The following is a 12,914-nucleotide window of genomic DNA, read 5'->3' as shown; positions in this document are numbered from 1 at the left end:
TTGAAACTTCTTTTCATTGGTATAAAGCTTGTTCATTTTGGATTTGTACTTGAATAAATACAAAGTTTTGAAAATGCGTTCATCATTTAGAATAACACTGTATTTATTCAGCAGCAAGAATATTGTGTAAAGGAGATAAATGTAATCTAGCAGAAGTCTTTTTAATGACTGATAGTCACTTCCTAGGACACATATTTTCCAATGGTTTTTGTTGCTGACAGTGAATTTCACTGAATTGTGTATTTTCACAAAAACAATAAAAATAAAAAATAAATTTTTGTCAGTATTCTTCTTTCTTGTCCAGGGTTCAGAGTGGTGTTGGGTAGACATTCAATAAATCTAACATCTAACATGGGACAAGAAACTAGGAATCTGCACCAATTTGTTAGGAAGATAAAAGTAAACTTCTACAAATTATCTGCATTTTTATATTCGAAGACTGAAAATACTGGGCAAATAGTGGTGTACATTGTAAAGCTGCATGACATGCAGTAATATTTTGTCAACAGGGATCTGTCATTGCCAATGTACTTAAATATTTTCTTCAACAAATTCTCAGTACAATCAAGAACATATTAAGTTACCATTATCAGCTATTTAATATCACTGAGGAACCAGTTGTCGTCCTCCCACCCCCCTCCTCAATCCCAAAGTAGCAGTCTAATTGAAACCTGAAACTTGAAACTTCTAGACAGATTAAAACTGTGTCACCACTTGACTTTTACCAGTACCCCATTTCCTACCTTCCAAAATTCACAGAAGTTCTGCATGTCTTGCAGGCCTAGCACCCTAGAAGAAAGGATACTGCAGGAATATGGCTCTGCAGTGGGATGTGTGCTGATATGAAACTTCCTCACAGTTTAAAACTGTGTGCTAGACCAGGACTGTGGTGAAGCCATGTCTCCACAGTACCCTTTGCTTCAAGAGTGCTAGTCCCACAAGATATTAAGATATTGCAGTAGAAATTCCTTGAAGTTTGGAAGCTAGGAGATGATGTACTAGTGGAAGTAGCACTGTGAGAATGGGTCATGGGTCATGCTTAAATAACTCAGTCAGTAGATCTCTTGTCTCTGAAAGGAAAATGTTCCAGTATGACAGTTACTCTGCCAGGAAGTTTCAAATCAGTGCACACTCCATTTCAGAGTGACAAGTCGTTCTGTAAACAAGCCTCTAGGTTGTGGCTAGGCTGTGTCTCTACTATATCCTTCCTTAGAGGAGTGTTAGTCCAGCAAGGTATGCAGTACAACTTCTGTGATGTTTGAAAGATATGAGATGATGTACTGGTGGAAGTAAAGATGTGAGGATGTGTCGTGAGTCTTGCCGGTGAAAGGCAAAAATTTCATGATTGAGTTCCACTCTGGCACACAGTTTTAATCTACCATGGGGTTACAAACCAGAGCACACTGTGGAATGAAAATTAGTTTTTTCCTTCAATACTGCAGATTTGTTTAAATACCGTCTCACAAATATATACTTTAAATTCTGCCACCAAAAAACCAAACATCTAGTTCTGTTATGTGAATATATATTTGTGTTGTGGAGACAGGTAAAGAGGAACGAAGTCTCCCTCTCTCTCCTTTCTCAACGAGATTAATCTGAAGATGATTTATTTCACTATGGAAGTGGGGATAGATGAAAGATTACATTTTCCAGATGAGTTAGTCTTCAAGAAATACCCCCCCCCCCCCCCCCCAACACACACACAATTACCTAAACCAGGATTCAATTATTGTCCATAGTAAAAGTGTGGTGGTGTAAAAACATTGTCAATAGAGAGTGAAACATGTGTAAATTGAAGCTGTTCGATGCAGAACTGGAATACCTCACCATTCTCATGTAAAGATCATGACAATGTAGAGCCATCTGCAAAATGCATTAAATGTGTTACTGATTGCATAGGATACAACTTGAAGTAGAATGTTGCTGTAGTCTGCAAACTTATCCAAAATATACAGTAACACCAAATGTCAACCAAAGATTGTCACAAATTGCTGAAAAAATTGAGATTTACAGGACACCATGTAATTGTGGAGATGTACGTGGTTACTACAAAAAGAATGGTGGAAAAATGACTAGGAGAACATATTGACAACTGTGCAATGGGAGAATCAGACAGATTATCTGTTGTGGAATACATTTTGCACTCAGGAGACTGTGATTCCATTCGAAAAGATTCAGGTCCTGACTGCCGAAAGAGGGTACTACAATAAGCCATGTAGAGAGGCAATATCATTACTAAACATGCTAATAATTTTAACGAAAAGGAGGAGGGTGTGAAACTAAATAGTGTCTGGATAGTAACGAAGATTATGTGTAGCAGTCCTCCACCATGAGGCAACAGTAATAGAAGAAATATCAACTGACAATGGCTAACTGCACTTGAGTTAAATACAAGACAAGTAATCAAAAAATGCTGATATGCAGAGGCTATGTGGGGGTAATCCAATATTTCAATGTAAAAAATGTGTTGGTTGGCTCTTGAATATTTTCTAAGAACTTATCTTCCATAAATTGTTGCCTCTGTAATAAGAATTACACACTGAGGTCCTGACTTCATACATGAAGTGGACGTTAGTTATCTCCAGTAGTAGGTGCTGTGGATATCAGGAATCCAGAGTAATCTCTCAGATTTTATTGGTGCAGTTGCTGAATAGTGTGGTTCCAGACATTCTGACAAGTCATTTATTCTATTTTATGCACAATATTTTGACAGCTGAGCCAGTCATCTTCTTCAGGTGCTGTGAGTTTTGCTGTTATATGTACCAGCACTTCTGGAAACTGAGTTACCAAAAGCTTAAATTCAAACTAATTCAACATGTTACCACATCCAAGGAACAGCAGGTATGGCAAATACTTACATTTGCAGAGTGGTTGCCATGGGAACTGTCCTGGATACTTTGATTTTCTTGCATGTTCTGGGCTGGCCTACCTCTGGCCCAATTATAGATGGTAATTACAAGTCAGACTAAGAAACCATTGGACATGGTAGTGGAGTTAGCTGATCACATTCAGCATGCTCTAACTCTGCTGCCTGTCAGCATCATAGCAGTCACCCACTGTAACAGTGTGTAACAGCCTATTATTACACAATCGGTCTCTGACTGCTCATCCAGTAAGGTAGTCCAATAAGCTGCATAAAGTGAATGAGCTGCTAACACATCACACTGCTAGCCACTATACAAGTGGATACTACTCATTTTCTCGTATTCATTTGAAAGTCAACTCACTTTCATTTGATGATATGGCTCAGTCTTCTGCAACTTGTTGGTTCCGGAGAAAGTTTGTGGTTCAGGCAAGGAAATGTATATCACCTTGTGCATGCCAAAAAGCCAACAGCAACCAGATGCAGATGCATCCATTTGCCGAACAGGCTTTCAGAAGGTTCAAATTGAAATTCCTTGTGATACATGTTCAGACTAACATGTTTTTCCATGTCATCTTCTACACAATTACTTACTACCAACATCATTCACCCTGTCAGCTGACAATAATTCCTCCATAGTTATGGTATAAAACAGATGCAGATTGATTTTGGCTTTCTATGTGCTTTCAATTGGGATTTCACTGTCACGGCATCATACAGCCTATCATCGGAGCTCACTTCTTGCTGCGTTACCAGCTGCTACTATATTTTGCTGGGTTATGACTGATCAATGTAACATCATTACTAGTTCACCACCACAGGATTCCATCGGGACTCTTAATGTCCTATATTAAACTTATTCAAGAGATTGGCAAGTTTTCCAAAAATACTGGGCCAATGTATGACAATTACTTGGCTCCCTGGTACACCACAAGAATTATACCACAGCACACTGGTCTGCCTGTTTCATATCAAGTGATGCCTTTTGCCACACCACTTAATTATAGTGAAGGATGACTTCAATGGAACATTGCATAAAGGTATCATCTGGCTCTCAGGCAGCCCTTGATTATTGCAAGTCCACTTACAGTAGTTCCAAAACAGGTTGGCACGACATTTGGCACTTAATACATGCTAAATGCAAAGACAGTATCAAACTGATATTAAGTGCCACATTTGAGAGAATATGATGACGCAATTGTGTTCAATGATCTGAATTGTGCCCAGTGGTGGGGAAAGCTATTCCGAAAACAGCCACTTTAACCTTTTTGAGAGTTATTTATAACATCCAACTTACAAAACGTTGCAGAATCATGGCAACAATCTATCAACTCCATTCTTTGAAGACTTTCCATTTGTTTTGCCTACTTGGACAATGTTCTTGCTTCTCAGCCAAGGAAGAGTAGTACCAAAGTACTTAATAAGAGTTTTCCAATGCGTTGAACATTTTAGTACACTAATTTTCAGTGAACCACAGGTCACATTCTTGGGGCACTTTATTTCTTCAGCAAGATCTTCTCTCTTACCAGAAAAGGTGGATAATACCAGTCGAATTTGCCAGCCAGAAGCAATTAAAGAGCGGATATGGCATCACTGCTGATTCAGCATTGCTTCCTCATCTTGTGCAAGATGTGTGACTTGCACTGGTGCTAGATGCCAGCCACTTTGCTACTGGAACATAACATCAAGTTAAAGATGCATAGCAGCCATTCACATTTTGTTCACACAAGCTCTTCTCACAGCAGAACAGAAGTGATTACAACCACGAAGAGTTATTTTCAATGTATGAAGTAATATGGTACTTTTGTCCTCCGTTGGATGCCATGTTATATTCATGGACTATAGGACTTATCTATGCATTGCCTCTCCCATATTAGGAGCATCTCAATCTGCATCAGTTTTTCAGAGCTTACCATAGAGCAGAAGGGGCCTAGCTTTCATCTCAACAAAAGTTCCGGATCCTGTGGTCCTGAGAATGTGCATATCATATAAATACACTCCTGGAAATGGAAAAAAGAACACATTGACACCGGTGTGTCAGACCCACCATACTTGCTCCAAACACTGCGAGAGGGCTGTACAAGCAATGATCACACGCACGGCACAGCGGACACACCAGGAACCGCGGTGTTGGCCGTCGAATGGCGCTAGCTGCGCAGCATTTGTGCACCGCCGCCGTCAGTGTCAGCCAGTTTGCCGTGGCATACGGAGCTCCATCGCAGTCTTTAACACTGGTAGCATGCCGCAACAGCGTGGACGTGAACCGTATGTGCAGTTGATGGACTTTGAGCGAGGGCGTATAGTGGGCATGCGGGAGGCCGGGTGGACGTACCGCCGAATTGCTCAACATGTGGGGCGTGAGGTCTCCACAGTACATCGATGTTGTCGCCAGTGGTCGGCGGAAGGTGCACGTGCCCGTCGACCTGGGACCGGACCGCAGCAACGCACGGATGCACGCCAAGACCGTAGGATCCTACGCAGTGCCGTAGGGGACCGCACCGCCACTTCCCAGCAAATTAGGGACACTGTTGCTCCTGGGGTATCGGCGAGGACCATTCGCAACCGTCTCCATGAAGCTGGGCTACGGTCCCGCACACCGTTAGGCCGTCTTCCGCTCACGCCCCAACATCGTGCAGCCCGCCTCCAGTGGTGTCGCGACAGGCGTGAATGGAGGGACGAATGGAGACGTGTCGTCTTCAGCGATGAGAGTCGCTTCTGCCTTGGTGCCAATTATGGTCGTATGCGTGTTTGGCGCCGTGCAGGTGAGCACCACAATCAGGACTGCATACGACCGAGGCACACAGGGCCAACACCCGGCATCATGGTGTGGGGAGCGATCTCCTACACTGGCCGTACACCACTGGTGATCGTCGAGGGGACACTGAATAGTGCACGGTACATCCAAACCGTCATCGAACCCATCGTTCTACCATTCCTAGACCGGCAAGGGAACTTGCTGTTCCAACAGGACAATGCACGTCCGCATGTATCCCGTGCCACCCAACGTGCTCTAGAAGGTGTAAGTCAACTACCCTGGCCAGCAAGATCTCCGGATCTGTCCCCCATTGAGCATGTTCGGGACTGGATGAAGCGTCGTCTCACGCGGTCTGCACGTCCAGCACGAACGCTGGTCCAACTGAGGCGCCAGGTGGAAATGGCATAGCAAGCCGTTCCACAGGACTACATCCAGCATCTCTACGATCGTCTCCATGGGAGAATAGCAGCCTGCATTGCTGCGAAAGGTGGATATACACTGTACTAGTGCCGACATTGTGCATGCTCTGTTGCCTGTGTCTATGTGCCTGTGGTTCTGTCAGTGTGATCATGTGATGTATCTGACCCCAGGAATGTGTCAATAAAGTTTCCCCTTCCTGGGACAATGAATTCACGGTGTTCTTATTTCAATTTCCAGGAGTGTATGTTCATCAAGACACAAAGAAAATTATATTTACTCCTAGTGAAATTTCTTACTCTTTAAACTTTATTATTTCATGTACAAGTAAATGTAAGATATACAAATACAGAGAAATCGCAAATAACCAGCTTTCTTGCAGAATATGAAATACCTTGTGCCTCTGTACAGCACAAACTGCAAATATGTCCTTTGTTTCAAATACATTGTTTAAGCTGATAGTGACTTTAACAGAAATGCTACAATACTAATATATTATACAGGTCCATCAAAACCAGCCTGAAAACTTGCAAGGGTGATGCAGTGTATGCTGAGTAACAATTGTTAAAAAAAATTCAATACATTACGCCATTTCTGAGTTAACTAGCATTGAAGTTAGACAATCAAGCCACTGTGCATGCCAAGTGACACACCAGAGATGGTGTTGCCAAATATGTTCTTCATTTAGTTTTGTAAAACTGAACAAGACAGTGATACAAAAATTAGACGAGGATGGTAGTAACAATTGCTCTCAAACCAAAGTCTGAGCAGTCTTATGCATTATCATCTATGCTTTGAGAACAACTGATACTAATCGTATCTGGTGGACTGCTTAGTTTGCATGTGTAAGGGCCTGATTCACTAACTTCAATGCTAATTAACTCGGAAAGAGTGCAAGACATCAAATTTGTTACTGAACAATCATATCTCAGCACAACCTACCTAGACATGCTTACAAGCTTTTCAGACATTTTTGGACCATTCTGTATAGTGCATTATGAACATTTTTTCTTGTTATTACAAACAAGTGACAATAGACTTCCTGACTTCAGTTGGCACTGATGGAGCCCATACGGCGGCGGAGACATTCAGAACCTGATTATGATATTCCTCGGCCACATCAACCCTTATTAATTCAGCCCCTTTCTGATGCTGAAAGGTAAGTCTTGAATTGTTTGCTGTTGTATGATATGAAAAGCTTCTTGTACATTTCATCACAGAATGAAATAGTCAGTTACTGGTATTGCTACGGGTCTATTTACAAGTACAGTTACTATTTGAGAGGCAAATTAATAAAGCAGTTAGAGCAACTGTAATATCAGTAACTAAAAGTCTGTGTTTCTGACAGATATTTTAATCCTGCTAATCTATGGTTTTATTAGCACAGAATGAACATACTAAACAAACTATCAGTCATTGCTTTTCATTCTTCACTATAAGCGTGTGTTTTGCACCTTTGTACGTGATGAATTATACACACAACCTGCTCTACTAATTCAAGAAATTAGATCTTAAACATTTTAAATACAGTTACTGGCACTTCAACTTCACTGGAAATTACTGTTTCATACTCCACTGATATATCATCAGAAATGAAAAACATCATAAAGAGGAGCAAAATTGGACTGAATGTATATTTGAACAGTAACTCTGTTGGTACATGTTTTCGGTTCTCATTTGTCAAACACTCTATTGTTTACTCAAGAATGTCTGTAATTTTATGGTCACCTTCTTCACACAGGACAAACTTTCAGTTACCGCGAAGGCACCATTCATAGAAATGACATTTTTCATTAGTACCAAAAAATTTATTTTTTTAATCTAGCTACAGTTCTGAAAGATGACATCTCTCTCTCTCTCTCTCTCTCTCTCTCTCTCTCTCTCTGTCCCTCCACATTGTGGGTCTGCTGGCTGATAGCACAATCGCAATGTACAAAGACCTTTTGTGACCAAATGTTAGTTTGTTTGTAACCAAATATATTTCACACATTCATATTAACTATAATCAGTGATTTTTATTTTTTCTGTTCTTTGCTTGAGTCCATTGGTTCTTTTGTAGATACTAGATGCACACTGTATATGTTTCCAATTGTTGATAAGTCACATTTAAGCATTTTACTCTACATAAACATTTCTTGTTGCACACAGACTTACTCAGTTGATGTAGGGGTAAATCTGGATTGTGTGCATCTAGTGTCTGCATAACTATCAACAGGCACATGAAAAGAATAGAAAAAAGCACTGATAATACCTAATGTGAATAGATAAAACATTTTTTTTGTTTGAAAAATAAACATTCAGTTGCAAAAGATAAACAACTGAAGTAGTGACTGAACAATATTTTAGGATTAATCATCAGGCTCACAGCATTGCATATAAGTGAACAACAAAACTCTGGCTTGTGCAATAAATGAGCGCGACACATAATCTAAAGAGAAAAGGAATGTCTAAAAGGTACAAAGAGAATTTACATAATTCTATGACAATTATGCAGAACAACATCATGGTCTTAGAAGTCCATGTCCAGTTTCAGTTGTTGCATTTTTTATTCTTTTTTTCTGTTTCTTACATCACTTAGTGATAATTGTGAAGCAGGCCTCACCATTAATAACAAACAAATGTTATTTCCCAAAAGTCCTGTTCCAGTAATCCTGTTCTGGAAAAATAATTAAAAACTCTTATTACACCCTAGTTACATTTTCCCTTTACCTGTCTGAGGTCGCAGTACACCTGTATGAGTACAACACTGAACTGAAAATACACCATTTTTACATCAATGCATATATAAAAAAAAATGGTCTTAATGATTCTACCTCACAGTAATAAAAAAAGAACCCACGTCAATTCAAGTGCAAAACTAAAATGGAAAGTACATGGTCCAGCATATTTAAAACAGAAGCTGACCAAGAAAAAAACTGGCTTTGTCTTAAATCTATGACTTCCAGTCAAGGACAAATTCCTGCATTGCAATTTCATTGTCAGTAAATCGGGAAAAATTTCAAAAGAATAAAAATGTGTTCCGTTTTCATTATTATGAAATAAAATTAATTTATCATGTCATAATAATATTTTATATATTATTACTATTCTGTTACAGATCACCAAATTTGGACAAGAAGCATAGAGAACGCCACCAGTATGAGGATGCTGTTAGCTGCAATTTAAGCATTAGTCCAGATTCACTGGAACCAGTCCTGAGTCACTCATAAAGAACTATTTGTGATTAGTTGTGTGTAGTGTAAATTTTTAAATGCTTAGTTGCATTGACTGAATTCAGAGACTGTATAAAGCTAATATGATTGTAAATAATGTATGTAATCATGTATTAATAGTATAGAACATTAAACTTGAAATGAGATATTTTAAAATAAAAGCTGTTCTTTATATTCATGGTTTCAGTCATTTTGGAAGCTTATTTTATGGAGGATAGCAGGAGCAAATTCCCCCAAAATTCTTCTGCTCTGTACTTTATTACAATGTTACATATAGGAAAAATACTCAAATTTTCTACCATTTTAAAGGAAACTTTATTGGTAGAAGAACTGTCCGAAGTTGTGGCACCATTAAAAGATTATAAATCTGTGGACTGAAATTTTATTTTATGTTTTTTCTTTCAGATGTGAGAATACAATTAGGTGTAAACAGTGCAAAACAAGAACCTGAAAAACTTCATTTTGTGTAATTAATTCTATAAAACATTTTCTTATTAAGGATTAAATTTGATATCTTTTATCATCCAGCTCATGTTACAGAAATCTCCTAAGAATTCTGGAAAATTAAATTCAGTAGTTAACTTATCTTTTCATAAATCCCATATTTCTATAATGAGATCTTTATTTCTTCTTGTGACTCTCATTTGTTGTAATCACACTAAATACTTATTAATAAAAATATTATTATTTAAATGTTTGAATACCAGAATGAATACAAAAATGGAATATGATATTTTTCACAAAAAATAAAAGATAGTTATTGAAAAATGTAAAGAACAGAGCAACAACAACATATACCTAACTAGTTAGTACATGTTGGGTCACAGCACCAAAATGCATTTCTTACAAAGAACTAGACAGAGCTTCCATCATCTGTCATCACTAACAGTTGTTTCACAAATATTTCCCAGTATCCATATAGCTTCTGACTAAAATAAAGTTAAAATTCCTTTGGCGATCAAATGGCAGTTACATACTGACTTTTCTTTGTGAAACATTTACCTTTGTTATCACAAGATTTATTCTCATTATCTCACAACTACAATTGCTATACACTACTTGAAGATGTGAGACTATGGTTTCCATTAACTGTACTCGGCCAAATGTATGAATGAAGTGCCTTTTCTTTGAATATTTCTGTTAAAACAAATTCTTGAATTTACAATGATGTAAGACTGCCAAGCAGGTCCTAAGTTTTTAATGACCAACTTACAGCAAACTACATTTGTTGCCTTTCTTAGTGCACATTAGGGAAGTAGTATTGTTGGACTGCACTTAAGACAGGATAGTGAATTTACACTAATTCTATTCACACCACCACTGTCTCAAATAGCAGATGATTGAGGATGACAAAAACAACCACAGTAACCTAGGTGCCAAAAAATATGCTTAACTTGAGAGTTGAGAACTCTTTATTAATATTCAGGTATGAAATAACTTTTTTTTTTTTTAAAAAAAAAGCTGGAAACACCTCTTCTTTCAAGAAACATCAGATTTCAGTCTATAAGGCAGAGTGTTTTACAGCCTCATTCTTTATGAGGCTATTCCCATCTCCCATTTTTTTTCCTTATAACTTTAATCCTTACATGTAAAAGATATAATTTGTCATTGCACTGGATAGTTAATTTTTTATCTTCTCTATAAATAATAAAATTAAATGACCACCAATTCAAAGTTTCTATTCAACAACATGGTAGTTTGTGACTGCACTTGCAAGAAGTAATTTGAGGGCATTATGAAAGATTTTCTGATTTTATGTCTGTGATATACTTCATGTTTTGGAGGTTTACACATTGTACACACTATATATCTTCAGTTATATCCTTCCAAAACATGTCTCACTCTATTGGCACTAGTCCTTTTGTCCAGTGGTTGGAACCCATTATTTGTAGATTTTAACATCTTCTAGACTTTCAAAATGATGTCCACACAATTTTTCCTTGCTTTTTTTGGGAATGAGAAAAAATTACATAAAAACCAGACCTGGACTGCTATGCATGATTGACTTATTTGGCTCATGGAGTCCAAATGAATTTTGCTGTCCATGTGATTGTATAGTCAAATGTATTATCTGTTGCAGCAGTAAGTTATACAGTTTCGTCTTTGGATTAATTATTCAGAAACTTTGGACAAGTAAATCATTCATAACGGTGGTCTTGAAAACAGGTCTCTTATAGATAATAACATGGCTTAGCTTTCAAAAGTCTCGAGACACTTCACCATCACAATGGACTTGTTATAAGGAAAGATATAATAAGATCCTATCCATTTATCTCGTATTGACAGCAATAAAGCTTGCATACAGTGGAAAGCTCTTTGATTTAAATGTTGCAGTATTGCTCAATATTTTTCAACATCTGTCTGGCATGCTTCACTGTGACAATGAAGAATTCACAAAGAACGTGTTTCTACCAGATTTTTAAAATTTGTTACACTAATTACTTAAATCTGATTAATACTTCTGCAGAGATTGTTTGTAAATTTATACATTATTTCCTGAAAACATAGCTGTTTTCCAAAAGGACATACATGTTTCACAGAAACAGTAAGTGAAGTGTTCAATACATAGCAGAATGCAATCATAAAAATATCACTATGAAACAGATTGCGGCTGTCATTTGTTTTTGCATTTTGTGTTTTGTAAAAATTATGTTTGTCAATAACTTAAATACTGTTAGGAATGACCAAAATGAAAAATAATACTTAGCTATCGAAACAAATGGTCTCTTTGGTGTTGTTCTAAAACATTTTCAAGGTGAGTACACTGTTCTAATGCTGCCTCATATTTCAAATGAAGTTGCTGAATTGCTTTCTCCTTCTTTGCAATTGCTGCTTTCACCCTGAAATGATTGTAAACAGAAGCTACTTCAAATAATACAGATTAACGTGAGGCTATGTAGAAATAAAGATGAGATACCTGTAACTAATTTACCTTTTATATAATTCTTGAAACTCATGCTCTTTGTCAGCAGCTGCAGTCCTAAGTTCCTTTTCTTTGGCAGAAATTTCCATTTGGTGATATGCTCGCATTTCAGCAATTTGTTCCCTTAACTGAATGTTTTCTTCCTCCAGAATAATTATTTGTGATAGAAATTCTTTTCTAATAATCTCTTTGACGTTAGCTCTTTCACTTGAAAACTGCTCAATAAGCTGCATTAAAAAAGATATCCAGTTAGGACATGCCTAGTGTCTCTGAAAACATACTTCAGAGCAATAAAAGATTCTGGCAACAGAATTTTACTTTAAACATTGTTTTACTGATTTACATCTAAATTTATACTGTTAGACTCACCACACGGTGTGTAGCATTACAGCAGTGTCCACCCCCCACTCCCCCCCCCCCCCAAAAAAAAAACTCCCCTTCCTCCATATTCCATTTATGAATGATTTGCAAGAAAAACAATTTTATTCAAATTTAGTTTCTCAAATTTAACAGTGACAATCATTATGCAACATTGCAGCATGTGGTGCATTCTTTTCCATGGGCTACCTGTTACTGTCAGTGGATGGTGATATGTCGGTCACTGGTTTGAATCCCACCCCTGAAGTAGAATATTCCATGTATGTACAGTATAAATAGGAGCACACACTATAGAAGCTGGCATTTAAGCTGCATATATACTTCGTGTGTGCTCAATAAAAAAATTTCATTCAATGTGTATGTCGA

The 12,914-nt window shown here is 37.7% G+C and overlaps 2 protein-coding genes across 3 annotated transcripts in view; one reads left to right on the top strand and one right to left on the bottom strand.

Annotated features, from left to right (window-relative positions):
- LOC126194769 (uncharacterized) overlaps positions 1-9,421 on the top strand; it is a 262,121-nt gene extending 252,700 nt beyond the window's left edge. For both annotated transcript variants that reach the window (XM_049933059.1, XM_049933067.1), the window contains 2 exons: positions 7,088-7,194; positions 9,133-9,421. In XM_049933059.1, coding sequence (XP_049789016.1) covers positions 7,088-7,194; positions 9,133-9,244 — 219 coding nt within the window. In that variant the 3' untranslated portion in view covers positions 9,245-9,421. The remainder of the gene's footprint in view (positions 1-7,087; positions 7,195-9,132) is intronic.
- Positions 9,422-11,936: 2,515 nt separating this feature from the next.
- Positions 11,937-12,914, bottom strand: part of LOC126214602 (centrosomal protein of 131 kDa) — a 117,559-nt gene continuing 116,581 nt past the window's right edge. Inside the window, exons 11-12 of the mRNA XM_049941468.1 lie at positions 12,180-12,397; positions 11,937-12,087 (exon numbers count right to left, since the gene is read on the bottom strand). Of these exons, the coding sequence (XP_049797425.1) occupies positions 11,955-12,087; positions 12,180-12,397 (351 nt within the window). The 3' untranslated portion in view covers positions 11,937-11,954. The remainder of the gene's footprint in view (positions 12,088-12,179; positions 12,398-12,914) is intronic.

This window comes from Schistocerca nitens, chromosome 1 (genome assembly GCF_023898315.1).
Source record: "Schistocerca nitens isolate TAMUIC-IGC-003100 chromosome 1, iqSchNite1.1, whole genome shotgun sequence".
In the NCBI taxonomy this organism is placed as follows: Eukaryota; Metazoa; Arthropoda; class Insecta; order Orthoptera; family Acrididae; genus Schistocerca; species Schistocerca nitens.
Note: the sequence above shows the minus strand (reverse complement) of the source record. Positions and strands in the feature narration are given on the sequence as shown.